This window comes from Dermochelys coriacea, chromosome 27, assembly GCF_009764565.3.
Source record: "Dermochelys coriacea isolate rDerCor1 chromosome 27, rDerCor1.pri.v4, whole genome shotgun sequence".
NCBI lineage: Eukaryota > Metazoa > Chordata > Testudines > Dermochelyidae > Dermochelys > Dermochelys coriacea.
Genome location: NC_050094.1, coordinates 13,706,454 through 13,726,615, shown reverse-complemented (window position 1 = coordinate 13,726,615; position 20,162 = coordinate 13,706,454). Strand labels below are relative to the sequence as shown.

At 38.0% G+C, this 20,162-nt stretch overlaps 1 protein-coding gene across 4 annotated transcripts; it reads left to right on the top strand.

Annotated features, from left to right (window-relative positions):
• The first annotated feature begins 803 nt into the window (after positions 1-803).
• Positions 804-19,927, top strand: KRT222 (keratin 222). 4 transcript variants are annotated; one of them, XM_038385796.2, is made up of 7 exons: positions 838-964; positions 5,615-5,796; positions 6,874-7,002; positions 8,459-8,679; positions 10,112-10,188; positions 11,017-11,125; positions 17,901-19,927. In XM_038385796.2, the coding sequence occupies exons 2-7, from the start codon at positions 5,722-5,724 to the stop codon at positions 18,112-18,114; spliced, it is 825 nt and encodes a 274-aa protein (XP_038241724.1). In that variant the 5' UTR covers positions 838-964; positions 5,615-5,721; the 3' UTR covers positions 18,115-19,927. The 4 variants fall into 4 exon arrangements, with proteins under 4 accessions (XP_038241722.1, XP_038241723.1, XP_038241724.1 ...); XM_038385794.2 differs by lacking the exon at positions 5,615-5,796 and having other exon boundaries at positions 804-1,021; XM_038385795.2 differs by lacking the exon at positions 5,615-5,796 and having other exon boundaries at positions 804-964; positions 17,901-19,926.
• Positions 19,928-20,162: the final 235 nt, after the last annotated feature.

The following is a 20,162-nucleotide window of genomic DNA, read 5'->3' as shown; positions in this document are numbered from 1 at the left end:
TTTACATTTCTAATATATTTTTTCTAAGATGGGGCGAACAGAACTGCATGGTGTGAGTGTACCATGGATTTATATAACAGCATTCTGATATTTACTATCTTATTATCTATCCCTTTTCTAACGGTATCTAACATTCTGTTAGCTTTTTTGACTGCCGCTGCACATTGAGCAGATGGTTTCAGATAACTATCCACAATGACTCCAAGGTCTCTCTCTTGAGTAGTAACAGCTAATTTAGGCCGCATAATTTTGTATGTCTATTTGGGATTCTGTTTTCCAATGTGCATTACTTTGCATTTGTCAGCATTGAATTTCATCTTCCATTTAGTTGTCCAGTCACCTAGTAGAACACTAGACTTTCTGACTGTTGTTAATGCTGACTTATTTCCCTTCTTTGCATTCCAGGAGTACAGCCAACCAAATTATGATTGCCACATGCAAAAGTGTACTGCCAGGAAAGTGTACTGTGCCCCCTCTCTGGTCTTTCAAATTCACACTGGACAGCTATAATTTTGCCCTTATTATCAATATATCTTTCAGACTCTAGTTTCTTGGGTAAATGTCTGGCTTTACAATGTAATAAACACATGAAGACACTACTTTTGTTCATTTCATCACATTATCTGGATCTTACCTTTTTAATCACTGCAGAATTGAGAGGTATTTGTATTTTTAAACATGATCTTCAAAACCGATTAAAAGCAGATGATTTTTCAATGCTCTTACAAAAAAGAGCTCTGCATCTTTAAAATTCTGCTGTATTTTCTCTCCCTCTCTCTGCTTTCACTGCAGGCAGCGTAGGCTCTGCAGCAGCGGGCTCATCCTATCAATAAGATTTCCGTTAGTCAAGGTGGAGGATGGGAGCAGAATGGAATTGTCCCAGCTCCTCAATGAGATCAGGGCAACTTATGAAATGCTCATCACCAGAAATCAGATAGAGACCATCCTCTCAACAAGAACCCAGGTAATGAGAATAAGGAGACAATCTATGTCTACCAAATTCAGCCTCAACCTCTTTGAGGTACAGTATTTCCTTTTCAATGCAACATATTACTTGATTTAGAATTTACTGCAGTATGACTAGACCTAGAAGCTAAGAAAATATGTTATGCTTAGGTTATGAAACTCACTCGAAAGGAATGCTCTGTAATGAATCTGGATGTTTGTCTGTACATAAAAGACAGTTATATTGTTGTGACTTAAAAAACATGACATATACAATAACATGGTACCCTCTAGCCTTATTTAGAATTATCCCTCAGGAGGAAAACATCTTGAATATCATGTAGAGATGACGTAAAGAAGCCATTTATAAAGAGGATTTACAATTATGAGCACATATGTTATAGAAAACTTTACCTTCTTGGGACAGATTTTCTATTGTTTTCATAAAACTATGCCATATTTGTCTACAATGTTTATATTACTTGTTCTCTGTGTCATATTTTTAAAGGTTATAAATACCCTATTATAAATTCACACACAACACGTCTCTTGAGAACAATAATGTTACAATAATGTGACAAATCTGACTACAACCATCTTATATCACCCTTTTGTACTTTAATATTGCAAAGTATCAGGGAGAAGCTGTGTTAGTCTGTATCCACAAAAACAAGAAGGAATCTGGTGGCACCTTAAATACTAACAGATTTATTTGGGCATAAACTTTCATGGGTAAAACACCAGTTCTTCAGATGTATGGAGTGAAAATTACAGATGTAGGCATTATATAATGACACATGAAGGGAAGAGAGTTACCTCACAAATGGAGAACCAGTGTTGAAAGGGCCAATTTAATCAGGGTGAATGTAGTCCACTCCCAATAATAGATGAGGAGGTGTCAATTCCAGGAGAGGCAAAGCTGCTTTTGTAATGAGCCAGCCACTCCCAGTCCCTATTCAAGCCCAAATTAATGGTGTTAAATTTGCAAATGAATTTTAGTTCTGCTTTTCTCTTTGAAGTCTGTTTCTGAAGTTTTTTTGTTCAAGTATAGCTACTTTTAAATCTGTTATAGAATGTCCAGGAAGACTGAAGTGTTCCCCTACTGGCTTTTGTATGTTACCATTCCTGATGTCTGACTTGTGTCCATTTATTCTTCTATGTAGGGACTGTCCAGTTTGGCCAATGTACATGGCAGAGGAGCATTGCTGGCACATGATGGAACAGACTTCAGAAACAGACTTCAAAGAGAAACAGCAGAACTAAAATTTATTATATAATGCCTGCATCTGTAATTTTCACTCCATGCATCTAAAGAAGTAGTGTTTTACCCACGAAAGCTTATGCCCAAATAAATGTTAGTCACCAGACTCCTTGTTGTTTTTGTGGATACAGACTAACACGGCTACCCCCTGATACTTGACACTATGCAAGGCACTAAATTTAGCTGTATGGAGTGGAAATCCATCAACCTCAACAAAAAACTCGCACAGATACCTACAGACATCATCTTCCTCTCCAAGTGCAAATAGATGGACATCATACCAAATGGACTGAAGGTAGAAAATCTATTGCAATCGACATACTACACTGACTATGGTGAGAGACTGTGCCACAAACTCTCAAAGAAACTGAGGAACCACCTGATCAGCATCCTGTACAGCAGACAGGAGAAGATCAAGAATGAGCTCTCAAAACTGGAGACTCTCATACAAAACCAACCTTCCATACAAACTTCCATGTGGCTGGACTTTACAAAAAAGAGACAAGCCATTTACAACGTACACTTCACTTCTCTACAGAGGAAAAAGGCAATAAACTATCTAAACTCCTACATGCCACAGGGAGCTACAACAGTGGTACCCTCAACTCACCTAACAATATTGTTAATCTATCCAACCACATACTTAGCCCAGCAGAAGAGTCTGTCCAATCTCTGGGACTCTCTTTTTGGCCCACCACACCCACGAACATGATACAGTTCTATGGTGATCTGGAAGCCTACTTTTGTCGTCTCTGACTCAAGGAATATTTTCAACACACCACAGAACAGTGCACTGACCCACAGGAACCCTCCTACCAACACTACAAAAAGAAGAATTCTGCGTGCACTCCTCCTGACGGTCAAAATGACAGACTGGACTTCTGCAGAGAGTGCTTCCGCAGATGTGCACAAGTTGAAATTGTGAACCAACAGCATCACTTGTCCCATAACCTCAGCCATACAGAACGCAACACCATCCACAGCCTCAGAAACAACTCTGACATTATAATCAAAGGGGCTGACAAAGGAGGTGCTGTAGTCAAAATGAACAGGTGGGATTATGAACAGGAGGCTGCCAGGCAACTCTCCAACACCACATTCTACAGGCCACTATCTCCGATCCCACTGAGGAATACGAAAAGAAACTACACCATTTGCTCAAGAAACTCCCTGCTACAGCACAGGAACAAATCTACACAGTCACACCCCCAGAGCCCAGACCAGGGGTATCCTATCTGCTACCAAAGATTCATAAACCTGGAAACCCTGGACGCCCCATCATCTTAGGCATCAGCACTCTTACAACAGGATTATCTGGCTATTTGGACTCTCTCCTCAGACCCTACGCTACCAGCACTCCTAGCTATCTTCGAGACACCACCGATTTCCTGAGAAAACTACAATGCATTGGTAGATCTTCATGAAAACACCATCCTGGCCACCATGGATGTAGAAGCTCTTTACACCAGTATTCCACATGAGGATGGACTACAAGCTGTCAAGAACAGTATCCCTGATGAGGCCATGGCATACCTGGTGGCTGAGCTTTGTGACTTTGTCCTCACCCACAACCATTTCAGATTTGGGGATGATTTATACCTTCAAGTCAGTGGCACTGCTATGGGTACCCGCATGGCCCCACAGTATGCCAACATTTTTATGGCTGACGTAGAACAATGCTTCCTCAGCTCTGGTTCCCCTAGCTTCCCTCCTCTACTTGCGCTACATTGATGACATCTGCATCATATGGACCCACGGGAAGGAGGCCTTTGTTGAAATCCAGGTGGAATTCTTCAATTTCACCTCACCCCACCATCAAGCTCAGCCTGGACTAGTCCACACAAGAGATCCACTTCGTGACACTACAGTGCAAATAAGTGATGGTCACATAAACACCACCCTATACCGGAAACCTACTGACAGCTATACTTACCTATATGCCTCCAGCTCCCATCCAGGACACATCACGTAATCCATTGTCTACAGCCAACCCCTAAGATACAACCGAATTTGCTCCAATCCCTCAGACAGACAAACGCCTACAAGATCTTTATCAAGCATTCTTAAAACTACAATACCCACCCGGGGAAGTGAGGAAACAGATTGACAGAGTAAGATAGGTACCCAGAAATCACCTACTACAGGACAGGCCCAGCAAGGAAAATAACAGAACACCACTGGCCATCATGTAAAGCTCCCAGTTAAAACCTCACCAGCACATTATCAATGATCTACAACCTATCCTGGAAAATGATCCCTCAGTCTCACAGACCTTGGCAGGCCAGTCCTCACTTACAGAGAGCACCCCAACCTGAAGCAAATACTCACGAGCAACTACATACCACACCACAGAAATACTAACCCAGGAACCAATACCTGTAGCAAACCTCGTTGCCTACTCTGTCCCCATATCACTCTAGCGACACCATCAGAGGGCCCACCCACATCAGCCACAACATCAGAGGCTCATTCACTTGCATGTCTACTAATGTTATATATGCCATCATGTGCCAGCAATGCCCCTCTGCCATGTACATTGGCCAAACCAGACAGTCCCTACGTAAAAGAATAAATGGACACAAATCAGACATCAGGAATGGTAACATACAAAAGCCAGTAGGGGAACACTTCAGTCTTCCTGGACATTCTTTAACAGATTTAAAAGTAGCTATACTTGAACAAAAAAACTTCAGAAACAGACTTCAAAGAGAAAAGCAGAACTAAAATTCATCTGCAAATTTAACACCATTAATTTGGGCTTGAATAGGAACTGGGAGTGGCTGGCTCATTACAAAAGCAGCTTTGCCTCTCCTGGAATTGACACCTCCTCATCTATTATTGGGAGTGGACTACATTCACCCTGATCAAATTGGCCCTTTCAACACTGGTTCTCCACTTGTGAGGTAACTCCCTTCCCTTCATGTGTCATTATATAATGCCTGCATCTGTAATTTTCACTCCATGCATCTGAAGAACTGGTGTTTTACCCATGAAAGCTTATGCCCAGATAAATCTGATAGTCTTTAAATTGCCACCAGATTCCTTTAATATTGCAGAAATTCTGAATACTGAGAGATTTACTCATCATAGGCCAGATTCCCCAACACACTCTGACTGCTTTGCGCCACTCTGAAGACGCAAAGCAGCCATAAACACCGTTTAACTGTCTTATTAAGCCAACTTTACATTTTCTTTGCACCAGGGCATCGCAAAGCAGCCAAAGCGTACTGAGAAATCTGGCCTCACATGTGTTGCAGTACTGAGACACAAAATGGCAGGTAGAGAATAGAGTTCAGCGTGAAGTGTGAATTACATGGCTTTTCTTATCATAATGGTGGATTGATAACATTAAAAACACATTAACATTTTAAAGACAAAATATTAATTCTTCTTTACTCTCTTGCCAAGACCCGAATTCAAGAATTTTTCCCTCAGTAAGAGCTGATGTCATAACAAGAACCTATGGTAAAGCAGTAAAGTGCGCGAAGGAAAATGTTCTGCTTCAGGTGCTTGTGATGTCACCAATGCTTGCAGGCAAAACTCAGAAATGTGAAAGGAACCCTAATTATCATTATCATAATAAACACTACGTAAGTACTGAGCATTATTCCTACTAGAGTGCATGGAAGAAACTGACCTTACGTGACCATTTTAAAGTCATGTAACACACCCCATAATCACAGCTACTGTCAAGCTGCTTCACAATCTAATTTATGTAACATATCTAATAGTGGAATAAGATCTGAAATAAGCATTGCAACTTCACTGACTTCAGTGAAGCTAGGCCTATTTAATACAGGGCTGGATTTGGTCATAATATAGTTGGTAAGCCAATACTGGATCAGCATTACAACGAAGAGTGTTACAAAGTGCAGGGGAAAAGTGTTCTAAACATCTGATTTAGGTTCTCTAATAGGTTAGCCTGACCATCCCTATCCTATACTTTTCTGCACCTAAGATAATACAAGTCTCAAAATTATTAATAAAATATTTCAATGAGTTCTTCATTCTTTCTCTACTATATGATTGTTCAATCCATGCCAATGTATCTGGCCCCGATATTGTTAATCAACTGAGATTTTGTACAGAATATGTCCAAGTTGTGTCTGTTTCTGTGAGTATTTATGTTAAGATAGCAGAGACAAAAGTAATCTGTCTTCTTAAGCCTCTTTCGTAGAGGTGCAACAGTTACTAAAGATGCAGCAAAGTATTTCCCAGTAGAGGTTGCAATAGAAGAGGTTCCTCAGAGTTTACAATATTCTGATAATGACAGGTTTCAGAGTAGCAGCCGTGTTAGTCTGTATTCGCAAAAAGAAAAGGAGTACCCGTGGCACCTTAGAGACTAACAAATTTATTAGAGCATAAGCTTTCGTGAGCTACAGCTCACATCCGATGAGGTGAGCTGTAGCTCACGAAAGCTTATGCTCTAATAAATTTGTTAGTCTCTAAGGTGCCACGGGTACGCCTTTTCTTTTTTCTGATAATGACAGTTTAGCTTTTCATTACAACCTTGAACAAATATATTCAGTTGTTACACAAAAAAATTAAACCTAAAAAACCTGTTTTAAGAGAAGTAGATAAGATTTTTTTTCAAAAATACATTTATGTTCATTCTTTAAAAATATTTTTTATTTGTAATACTGTTACCTTGTTTATATTTTCCGTAGCTAGAAGAAGCTACAAGTGAAAAAATGGACAAAGATGAAGAAGATTTAAAGGCAGCCAGAGCAGAGCTCAGTGAAGCCAGGCGACAGTGGCATCGTATGCAAATTGAAATTGAATCTCTCCAGGCTGTGGTAAGCATGGTCAACAATTTATTATCAACTTCCTGAAAAAAAGAAACCATTTCTTCTTCTGACATGCAGTATTCCATAGTTCAATATGCACATCAATGACATCCAACAGATGATGGAAACACAGCAAGAACAGAAATGCATAGTGGCTTTGCCTGTGGCCTTTATCTCTTTCTCTTGGTCATTAATTGCCAGAAACTCCCCCAGTCAGTTATCAATGCTTAAGAATATGACATCTTTTGATTCAGAATCTATAATTCTGCATATACTGCTATTATGTTTACTTTTTTACTCCTGACAATCAATACCCACGGATTTCAAGAATCCTTCCACAATATCCCCATATCAATTTCCTAATAAATATCCTGCCTGACTGATCTATTCAAATCATGTTTATTTTAATTCTTTGGAACTATGGCTCTGAGTCAACAAAACAATTAATCATATACTTTAAGTTAAGCATGTACTTAAATGTTTTGCTGAATCACAGCTTAAGTCTATAATAGTGCTGAAAACAATTCTGTCCATCTATCTAACTGCTTTGACTGACTACATTAGGGAACTTTAGAAAACAATCCTTCTCCCACTGATATCACCAGTTCATCTGCTCTGGTGGGAGATCTAGTGTAGATTAGTTTCTGGCAACTTCCAGTGTCACACCAAAAGAGACTTGTGTACACCAGCATTCCCAGTGGTGTAGATAAAGTGGTGGTAGCACTGATGGGAATTTTTCTTAAAATGCGCTAGTGATGACAAAGCCTAGGAATTACACTGTTTTTAAAGGTTTCAGAGTAGCAGCCGTGTTAGTCTGTATTCGCAAAAAGAAAAGGAGTACGGTGGCACCTTAGAGACTAACAAATTTATTAGAGCATAAGCTTTCGTGAGCTACAGCTCACCATCCGATGAAGTGAGCTGTAGCTCACGAAAGCTTATGCTCTAATAAATTTGTTAGTCTCTAAGGTGCCACCGGTACTCCTTTTCTTTTTACTGTTTTTAAACACAATTTCAGGGAGATCCACTACTGACAACAGATGTCGGATATTTGTCAATTTCCCTATTGCAGACAGGGTTTGTAACTTGATGATGATGACTTTGCAACTTTGTGAATTCCTGTGACTATTAGAAAACACATCATTCTGGATAGCTGGGTGAAATTACTCATCAAAACTGATTGATTTCATCATATAATAGAAGGCTACAATTTTTGTGTGTGGGCTTCTAATTGAGTTTATATGTTTACAGATCTTACTGGAAAATTAGATGCAAAAAGCCACTAGTTTAAGTTTCTTATCAAAGATGTTATAAAAGATGGATTATTATTACAGTTCCTAAAGATTATTTAGCAAATAGATTGAAAAATAAATTTTAAAATATGTTGTCTGAATTGTTAGTAAACACTATGTAGAACTGAACTTTTAGAACTACTTTTTGGACCTTTAATATTGGATTTATTTGCCAGGAAAGAGGATTGGAAAGTTGTCTGCATGCCACTGAGCAGCAGTACCAGCTGCAACTGCAGAATTTAAAAACTGAGATTGAAGGTTTAGAGAAGGAGCTACAGCAAGTGAGGAGAGGTATTGAGGAACAGCTTCAGGAGCATGAAATACTACTGAACACTAAGATGAGGCTGGAACAGGAGATAGCAACATATCGCAGTTTGCTGGAGAAAGAGGAAAACAGGTATTTTACAGATTGGAGAAAGTGTATTTGCTTTTATATTATCTTTCAGAACTTCTGTTTGCTGTACTTTTCAGAGTTACAGTCACATGAACTCCACCATCAAATATAGTAGCAAATCCTTCATGAAAGGAATTTTCATTTTGACCTGTGCAAGTTCTATTCAGGCATATTTAAAATCTAAAATTAATATGTTAAAATGATTGCATGAACAATTTTCATGCCATTAAAATATCTTATCTTACGAAGTCTGCAGTGCTTATTTTTTCTGATTTTCCATGGTTTTCTTTAGAAAAGTTATGGGTTTTGTTTTTTTAAAGTAAAGTTTATTATTTAACCAATATTTAAAAGCAATTTGGCCCCCACAGTAGGAAATATTTAGGACTCACCAACCCTCCATTGAAAAGGAAAAAGGATAGTACTGTGTGTGTGTGTGCACCCACCTGTATTATCAGATGTTTGCTTCAGTACAGTTTTAATCTAATTATACATAGTGGACCTGATTCACCACAGTGTTACACCATTTTGATTTCAATTGAGTTACACAAGCATCAAACTGGAGTAAAATATATTGATAAAAACCTGTAAAAAAATGTTGCTGTAATAATTCAACACAGATTTAGCTTTAATGTTTTAAAGAAAGAGAGAAAAGTTAAATAATTATAATTCCAAAGCTACTAGTTTAAACAGTTATTTATTTTCCCACATACATTGTACTGCTCATACATTAGCATTGTCATCTTTAAGCCTTCCCATGCTTTGAATATGTGAAGATAAATTAGATAAATTTCATCTGGAAAATCTCGGGTATAGTGCAAATCAAAGGCAGGATTTGGGTTTTGCACATCTGAGCATCTATTAACATAGATCACAACTCAGTGTTCACATGTTAAAGAATGAGGGTCCCATTCTCCCTTAAATAGGGATAACCTCCATAGGCAACATGAAACTCCACTATTTTTGCAAGTGAAAGTGTTTCTTAGGAATACTTTTGGGTGGGCGGGAATTTTGCCTCCTCTGCCCCATGCAGAAGAAGCTAGAAGGTTTCACTCCAAGAACCTCACAGGCAAAAACATTTGCACATTAGCGCCCCAAGTGAGGGAACTTATTTTGCATTTTTTCAATATATTGCTATTTTATAACTATGTAAAAATATACAGAGCTCATTATGAATAAAACAAAAGAAAAATATTAAGAAAAGGTCTTTATGATATACTTCAAAATTACTGAAAACCTTTCAAGAAAGAATGGAAAACAAATACAAATTTTCAATATTCTTTAGTCCTACAATCAAAATAAGGTTTGACTACAATAAATTTATATACAAATCTCATTGTCATTATTTCTACATATTTTCCCCTCCATTGCTCATCATTCAAGTTTTGGATTAAAACAACAATATTATTACATTTTTGTAATATTTTCATTTTTTCAGGTTTCATTGTTCTACACATGATAGAAAAGATGACAGAAAACCTACCACCAGCAAGATAGCTTTTATCCCACCTTCAAGTGAGTTTTTTAAGACAAGGGAACATTCCTAAAATAAAATCAAAATAGTTTCTCAGTTCTTAATGTTGCCCAGATGAATTTCCTAAACAGGAGCTACAAAAAGGTATTAATGTTGTGATGGACCACATGCTTCCTTCCCATAGATAAACCCAAAGGAGAGTAAAACTTGTACCGCAAGCTCCAGGAATTAAAACTTTACTGAATTAAAGTATATTGATGTATGCTGTGCATCAGATATCTTACAGTAAATTATTGAAAAACATAGCTGGTTCTGTATTTGATTAATGCATAGCTAGGAAAGAACTATTTCTGATTTCTCTTATCTCAGATCTATGGTCACATATTCCAGTCTACAGTATCTTTAAAAAACAATTAAATGCCTAATTTAGTCACAGATAATGCCAAAATAAACAATTTAGAGCTAAATTCTTCTCAAGCCAGAATGGAGAAGATGGCCAGAGACACAGCCTGGTGTATCATCCTCCACTGGAATTTGTTTGCCAGGGTTGAATTCAGGTGGGTGAGTTAGGAGGGCATGCAGAGAAACACAGATTTTCTTCTGAAAGGGGGTAGTGTGCGCCCAAAGCTAGCACATACTGCTGACCACAACATATATGCCAGATAGCTCAGTTACCAGATACGTCCCCTAAGTGACAGACTACAGTCCCTTAAGGAGATGGTATACAAGCTGGCATACTAGACAGGATTACCGCCTACTAGTCTCTTGAACATTATAAAGAGATCTTTTCCTGTTTATTGTACAAGGAGTGAAGGCTCCTGAGGAAGGCTCAGAAGAAATATCTGGTATATTTGCATTTTCCTTTACAGCTGGTGCCATAAAGAAGCATGAAGATGAAAAGGTGGAAAAATTGACAAAGCAAGCAATCTTAAATGGAAGCTTTGTGAAGGAAAGTGCTGAAGCTCATGGCACTATACAGTAAGACAAACATAAATTTAGCAAAATAATAATTATATATATGTGTTCTATATATTTAAATTAAACCTCTCTGGGCTGCACTCTGTATCCCTGGTAGCATCCTTCTTGTATACCATTTCAAGTTAGCAAGGAGGCAATTATAAGATCAGTGTGAACAACACCTCCATCAATAAGTGGTGCTGTATCATTATTTTAGTGCTAAGTTGTTGCCTTGTTTTGATAGTATGCTCTCGGATCTGAACGAGGGAGGAGAAAGGGGAGGAGAAGTTTTTAGTTCTGCCTGTGTGTACTGGAGTTGTTGCCTGCAGTGCCCCAATAAATCCTTTGATTTCTATAAGCGAGTATTACAACTGGTGGCAGTAGCTTCAAGATGGCAAAAGCACTTTGGCCTGAGAATAAATGTATTGGTCATGCAGGTGAGATTGGAATCTGTGAGTACTTAACAGACTTTGAGCTATTGCTTTCTGTAAATGAATGGACTGATGAGAAAGCAGTACAGTACTTCACAGTGTTTTTGGATGGTGATGCCAAAGCCTTTTACTAGCACCTTCCTAGTGCAAATTATGGATCTTACAAAAAGTTACACAAACATTTATACACTGCTGGGAGGTGGAGGGGAGGGGAAATTGGCTCTTTTGAAGTACTGGAAGGAATGACAAGCCAGGAGGCGTCAGGAAGATAGAACTCATGCATAGTTATTTGTGGGCATTGAGGAGATTGTTCAATAGGGCTTTCCCTATACTACCCTGTCCAGAACATGACTTGAGTGAAGCAGAATGTGCTGTGCAAAATCTGGAACAGGCAATGCAGAGAGGGACCTATGCCCAGTGGCAAGCCATGAGAGAATCCTGTGTGAAAAGACAGTTTATAAACAGTTTAATAGGGGAACTTCATAAACTGCTGGGGAAGGAAGATAACATACTAGATAACGCTATGGGCCAGATTATATACAGAGTTACAAATGTGGAAGCAGAAATTGGGCTTCCTTAAAGTATCAGCTGTTAATGCCCAGACTTGTGGTGACTCCTTTATGCCAGATGCAGCACTTCACGAAATAATTGTTGTGAGGTGGCTAAAATGCTGGATGAGGCACGGATGCAAGCTATTCTCAGGTGTCTCATGGGTTATTTCCAGAGAATAGTAAATGATTTAACCCAAGTTTTGAGAATTGAAGACGTCCTCATGTACACAGATGACTTAATTTGTTTCCACAAAACATGGGAGGAATATCTGGTAAAAGTGGGTTACATGAGACAGTCCGTTTCCTGACATTTGCAGGCAAAGTGGAGGAAAAGGCTACTGGAGTCAGAATTGCCTGAGCACACCGGAGAAGCTAAAAGTTGTTGAGGCAGCAGGGTCACCCTCAGCAACTATTAGCATGGGCCATTTGAAGAGCCGGCCATGTACCTGTTACTATGTGTCTAGAGACATAAACAGCTGGAAAACCACAATACTGTTGGACTTATGACCTGAATTATGTCTGATCTATGGAGAACGCGCAGTGCTGAAAGGAAAAAAAAGTTTATGCAGGAGGTAAACTGATAAGTATTGATCATCAATCACTGCACATAATGGGAGACATCCAGCTCCTATTGAACTCAGGGTTTTTGCACACTAAATGGGCTTTTGTTGAAGTGACCAATATTTCTAGTGCTGTAGTATTGAGCATCCAAGAGCATCACAAGAACCCTTGGAGTGTTAATAAAACAAATTTGCCCCCATACAATATTCAGATACCTCTATTGGATGTGGGTAGGAGAAAGTGTGGATCCTGAGGGAAAACTCTTGGGGCCTTAGAGGTGACTCTACCATGGCTACAGAGGGTGACAGAGATGAATTGCTTCCTGTGGTGGTTCAGAATAAAGTTGTGGTGAAGCCAGGTCATCATTCAATAATACCTTTAAGAGTAAAGGACTGTTGCAGTGAACCTGTAGGAGTGTTGGAAGCTACAAACATCCATTTAGAATGGTTGTTTGGCAGAAATGTGTTTCAAGCTGGACCAAATGAGGACTGGCCAGCTAGTGAAAAATCAGACCACGGGAACAGTGTCCAATGTAACTAGTGTCTCAAAGCGTCTCACAGAGGTCAAGAGCTGTGGAGCAATCCAGTCAGTAGTATAGCCAGAGGCTGACTTGACAGAAGCACCTGTAGAAGGCAATAAAAGGAAACAATCCGAACTTTTCTTACAATATGCTAGGGTGTTCTCCAAGAATACTGAAGAGCTTGAGAGATATGATTTGGTGCAACATCGAACTGTGCTTAAACCAGAGAGCATTCCCGTGATGCAGCCTCCACATCAGATCCCCCTGACATATCAGGTAACAGTGAAATAGAAGCTAAACCACTTTTGGGAGGATGCCCTGACTGAGCAATCTACATCACCTTGGGCAACCACAATTGTAATTGTGGAAAAGCCCAACAGAGACTTGAAGATATGAGTGCTGGAGACTGGACTAGATGACCTTTCAAGGTCCCTTCCAGTCCTATGATTCTATGATATGCATTGACTACAAGAGATTTAATTCAGAAACAGTTCAAGATAGTTACCCACATAGCAGACTCTTAGATAGTATGTTAGGAGCAAAATATTTTAGTAGTTTTGATTGGGTATTTGGATACCATCAGATTAAAGTGGCACCTAAAGATCAAGAAAAAACTGCCTTTGTGAAACCTTATGGATTGTTTCAATTCTTTTCAGACTCATGAATGCATCAGGGATATTTCCAGAGAATAGTAAATGATTTAACCCAAGTTTTGAGAATTGAAGACGTCCTCATGTACAGAGATGACTTAATTTGTTTCCATAAAACATGGGAGGAATATCTGGTAAAAGTGGAAAGGATTCTAAAGCTTTTTAAACAGTCATGGTTTAAACATGCAGGAAACAAAAGTCAGTTTGTGAGGAGTTGCATCAGGATATATAGTCAGCAAGAAGGGTTGAAACCCCAACCCCAGAAACTGACCATTATAAAGGATGTGAAGGTTCTTACAAACCCGGAGAAGGTAAAGTAGATTGTAGACCTTTCCAGATTCTATAGGAGATTTGTACTAAATTTCACAAAGTGAATACCAGATAACTAAGAATGACTTTCTCTGGACAGAGGGACACCAAAAAGTATTCGAGTCACTGAAGGAAGGATTTCTCAGCCATGTTGTACTTAAATTCCCAGACCCATCCTGTCCATTCATGGTAACCTATAAGGGCTCAAAGGTTTCACTTAAACAAATTGATAAGCACTTGAACAAACTGATAAGCTTGGTAGTCACAGATCGCTGGCTTTTGGCTACAGAACTGAAGTGTTTGGCTATTTGTGAAAACTCTCCAGGCTTATTGTCCATATTTATTAGGTATGGAATTCACAGTGTACGCATATAATGCCCTGCAATGGCTCCTTATGAAGCATAACCCAGAGGGAAACCTGTGGAGATAGGTTTACTAACTGTCCAAATATACATTCACCATAAATCTAGAAAGCAAAATATGGTTGAGGATACTCTCTGCCAGGTGAGGGCAGTAAAAATAGACTCACACTGGTGAGGACATCCAGTAAGAACAGACTATGGAGACTGAGTTAATTTTAGTGCACTAACAGATTAAATGAAGGATACGTAGATGGAGGGAGGTTCAGTTCAAGAACAATTACCCGTTTATCCAGCTACTGACTTGCTGGTGAAGGAGCATAACATGATTGTCTTGCCAGCAAGCTTACAGACAACAACTGTATTGCAGTGTCCTTATGATAATGAAGCTGCAGGACACCAGGGTATGAATAGACAATGAGCCAGGTACAGAACAGATTTTTTTTTGGCTGGGCATGGCTGCTGATGTTAAGGTACTTTTCCTGTCTCACCCATCAAGAAAGGAAAGTGCCAGCAAGGAGCGGCAGAAGTCCTTTATGGAAAATGCCTCAATCTGTTGAGCCCTGCGAGTTCGTACAGATTGACTTAAAAGGCCCACTACCAGAAACACCAGCTGGAAATCATAATTGTTGATACCTTCTCAAAGTACATGGTAGCACAACTACTGAAGGCTAAAAGGAGTGAGAAAGTTATGGATGCATTGATAAAACATGTAGTTGCATCTGTAATGATCAGGGGAAAGAATCTGAATCATGGTTATTACACGAGGTTTGCTGACAACTCCAGGTAAACAAGGTGAGGACCAGTGTTGTCCACCTTCTGAGTAACGAGAGAGTGGAAAGAGTAAACCAGACCATTGGTTCCATGCATAGAGTTTTAGTGAAGACCAACAAGACTGGGACACAAAGATATCTTTTGTCATCTCTGCATATAACACCAGCCAGCATGCAACTCTCCCTATGAAATTATTTTTCGACTCTGCAAATTCATGCTTCCCTGTGGATGTTCAGGCAGCAAGAACAAGCAAGGCCCCCTGAACCTCCACTGGTGGGTGACATGACCAAGTCTTATATCTGACCTGAGGACAGCATTCCAGAAGATGGAGGAAAGATGAGCTGGAAGCAAGCATGCCAGGAATAAGATGCCAGGAAATAGGAGAATTATATTCCCATCCAGGAAGGAGAGAAGGCATGGCAACACAACTGGAAAAAGCAGTCTGGAAAAAATTCCAAATTTATACCTTTTAGGAGGGAACTTTACACAATAATTAAGAAAATAAATAACTTATTCTTGCTGTTACAAAAAGCAAGAGCTCACCCCTTCGTAGTGCCTCGAGAACTGGTGCACAGATGAATTGAAAGAAAGGAGAGACAAACACTTAGGATAGTCAATAATCATCCCAAAGGGATACACAAGAAGATTTGGAAGAATCCGAGCAGGTTCCTATAGCTATGGGAGACAAGTCATGGAGGAGGAATTGTCAGGGTGTCTTCAGAACCTCAAAATACTGTAGTCTTCAACAGGCATTGTCCACAACAGATAAGCCTAACATGAAGGACATGAACCCTGCACTCACTGATAATCCAGATCCAACTATGAATGAAGACTCGAGAGAGCAGACAAACATGGAAATCTGTGTGGATGGCAAACTACCTGGATTCCTAGGAGTTACTATAATCAAACTTTTGTTACTGTTTTTAAATTATTTAACCAGCAGGGGAAAGTAGTAATTATCAGTGTAGACAGCACTTCCACCAATAAGTGATGCTGTATCTTTCTCTTAATACTAAGTTGTCTTGTTTTGATATTGGATTTGAGCAGGGAAGGGTATGTATGAAGTTTTTACCCTGCCTTTGCGTGCTGGAATTGTTACTTGCAGCATCCCAATAAATGCTTTGATTTCTATAAGCAACTATTACACTACACAGAGTAGCAATAACTACGCTTCAAGCTGTATTGTGTTGCACAATTTTTTATTATCCAGTTTTGTGATTGTATTTGTTTTTATGAGACACTATATATTATAATAAATATACTGATTAATTCTAGTATCTGATTCCCTTTCAATAATGTGTCAGTTAGTAACCTTAATAATAAAAAAAGAAGGTAAACAATGCAATACTTCACTAAATGCTGCAGAGTGCTAAATAATTATTACTTAAATCAACAGCATTGCTGTCTACCTTCTGCTTGCATGAGGCTAAAAATTGTGATTTTTAAAGGTTTCCATGTACTTCCACAGTGTGGAATCCAAATACATTATTTTCAGAATCATACCCTTTGGGTGAAATCCTGGTGCCACTGAAATCAATGACAAAACTCCCATTTATATCAGTGGGGCCCTGATTTCACTCTTTATGTGTTATCAGTTGAGGAATACTTACATAAATGTACAATAGAGTATTTAAAGGTTGTATAAAAACATACCATCTTCAAGAGACTTTCTACATTTTTAATATGAAACAGAATAGAATAAAATTATATTTTATCTAGCCAATCTTAAAAGCATTTTAAGACCTAAGAACTGTGAACTATACTATCTTACTAATAAAAGAAAAACAGATATTTTACTAGCTTTGTACATTATTTGTCAAATTCTATTCTTGTGTTTTTCATATTGGCCCCTTCCCTACTTTCATTCTGAACTACAGATACATGATAAATTTGCCAGGTTTCCTTGTTGTTAATTAAAGCAATTATTAAATATTATTTATCTTAACTTGCTTTACTAATATAGGACAGCATCGTTGTTATTCTTTTTGTACCTTCTTTTTTTCATTAATATTTAATGAAAACTGGGCCAACTGTGTCACTAATATTTAAGTACAATTACTCATTGAAATCATTAGGACCTAATCCTGAAACTCTTATTTATGTAAGTAATCCTCACTCATGCCAACAGTCTGATAGACTTAAATTGGACTACTTGCTTAAGTAAAGTTTACTCATGTGAGTGAAGGCTCTAGAATCAGGCTTTTAGCTACTATGTACTTAATTCTATCTTTGCACTAAAAGTAGGCAACAGTTCTGAAGTCTGCATTTGGATTTCTAACCCTCCTTATTTTGAATGCATTCAGATCCAGGGACTTGGTTCTGCCCATTACAGATATAGAGGTAACTGCAAAACTCAGAACTGGGGTTGGATTTCAAATAACCTTCCCACTAAAACCTGGGGTGTTTAGACTCATGATCCATTTCTATTTTTCTACAATAAGTAGATATATAATGAGACTAACCCATTAGTCCATATTTATTGAGAATGTAGCTGTGAAAAAAGAACTCTGAAATCTTTGCATTTCCTAAAATTATCTCCATATCCCATTATGGAATTTTTCATCACATTTTAAAAGCATACTTTGAAGATATGTACTACTGTGCCTTCAGGATCACATTTACATTTCATTTATTGTTTCAGGACAGAAAAAGTGGATGAAGTTATTAAAGAATGGGAAGGATCTTTCTTTAAGGACAATCCTCATTTAAGGAAAAAATCTGTTTCTTTGCGCTTTGATCTCCACCTAGCAGCAACAGATGATGGATGTTTACAGACTAAACAGAATAACCCACCTGACATTGAAGTCAGGCTGGTAATGAGGAGATCTTGCAGTATTCCATCTATCAAACCTTAACCTGCAGCAAACTAACTCATGGGTCATTTATGATGGGCTTTGGAAATAAACAACATTAGGACAGATGTAGATGGACCACATGGCTTCCCCTCATCTTGTCACAACTATGAAATGTTACTAAGTATATGCTTTAATAAATATATGAATAATGTGAGATTGTCTTAAATGAAAGACAGCTGGGTATAGGTGTTATATTTCAAGAAACCTAACTCCGATTAGTTCTTTACTCTTTGTTCATTAATTTTCTCATTTGTTTTTTCCAAAACCTTGGTTTGCTTTGTAGAATTTCGTCAAATATTTAAGAATTGAACTATACCTTTATACCTTTATGTTACTTTTGTAACAAAGAATCTGTTTTCTCTTTTCAGTTAATGAAAACTGAACATTTTATTTCCTTATTCTTCAATATAACAGTCATTATGTATCCTTATATCACTTATAACACAAAAGTATCATACTGGATGGTACACATCTAAAACCATTTCTTTTAACTGACAAAAGGTAAATGCATAAAAACTCTTAAAGTATGTAAACTATTACAAATAATTACAAATAAATTTTCCTTTAAAAGGAAATGGCTAATTTTTTTTAATTTGAGAAAGTAACCCATCTAAAATAGTGTTTTCTCCAGTGCATCCATACACATATTCCTTAAAACCGGTTTTACAAGGAAATAATATTGAGAGATATCATGCCATTGATTTTTAAGGAGAATTCTCCATTAAAATCAATTCAGGGTTTTACTTTAAAACTGAAGTTATGATATAGGCCATTGAGGTTACTACATGTATAGGTTTCCCTCTCTGAGTTCTAGTGAAATATAAAGGGTGAAATCCGACTGCTCTGTAGTCAATAGAAGATTTGCAACTGACTTCACTGAGGCCAGGATTTCAGCTGATGTGAAATACAAAATACTAGACCTAGTCCCACAAGCCCTCCATGCATGATATTTCATGACTTCAGTGGAAGTTCCACACATAGAAGTCTTGTAGGATCAGCTCCATTGTGTTACTAGAAAGACAGGTAAGGAACCTGTTTCTATGCTTATTTCATTTAAATTAATATGATTAAAAGCAGCATTTTTCTTCTGCATAGTAAACTTTCAAAGCTGCATTAAATCAATGTTTAGTTGTAAGTTTTTGAAAGAACAGACATAATGTTTTGTTCCGAGTTACGAACATCCCCCATTCCTGAGGTGTTCGTAACTCTGAGGTTCTACTGTATTGGCATTATATAAATATAAACTGAAAAATCCTAGAACTGCTTCTCCCTCCTGGTTAATATATCTGTATTATCATCTGAGCAATAAGTATAATAGTTCCTTGAAGCTGTTAAAAATTTAGCCATCCCACAATTTTGAAAACAGTTATTTCCATACATTTCCAGATGTTACGGTAAGTGTTTAATTAAAGTAATTTGTATAAAATCCTCTTTAAAAAGTAATTTATGTTATTGTCTTACAGTATATGGCACATCATTATTATACCTGGGCTTATTTACTGTATATTTAATTAAATTAACCAAATAAGGACTACAAATTTAAATAAAAAAATGTTACTATACCTTTTATGGTATCTTCCACTGCTAATTCAAAGCCGTGTGGGCCAACCTCAGCTACATTAGATAGCTTTCTTTCCACAGGAAAATAGAAATACGAACTTATACAAACATTTTCTTACTATACTGTGAAACTAGGTTTAAACAACATATATGTTTAGGTAAGCATAACAGTTTACTTATAAAGAATATCTAAGGTATTGACCTTCCAAACTCTAATTGAAGTTCATAGGAGCTGCAAGCATTCAGTATCTCTGTTTTCTGCTAAAAGAAAAGGAGTACTTGTGGCACCTTAGAGACTAACAAATTTATTAGAGCATAAGCTTTCGTGAGCTACAGCTCACTTCATCGGATGCATTTGGTGGAAAAAACAGAGGGGAGATTTATATACACACACAGAGAACATGGAACAATGCGTTTATCATACACACTGTAAGGAGAGTGATCACTTAAGATAAGCCATCACCAGCAACAGGGGGGAGGAAAGGAGG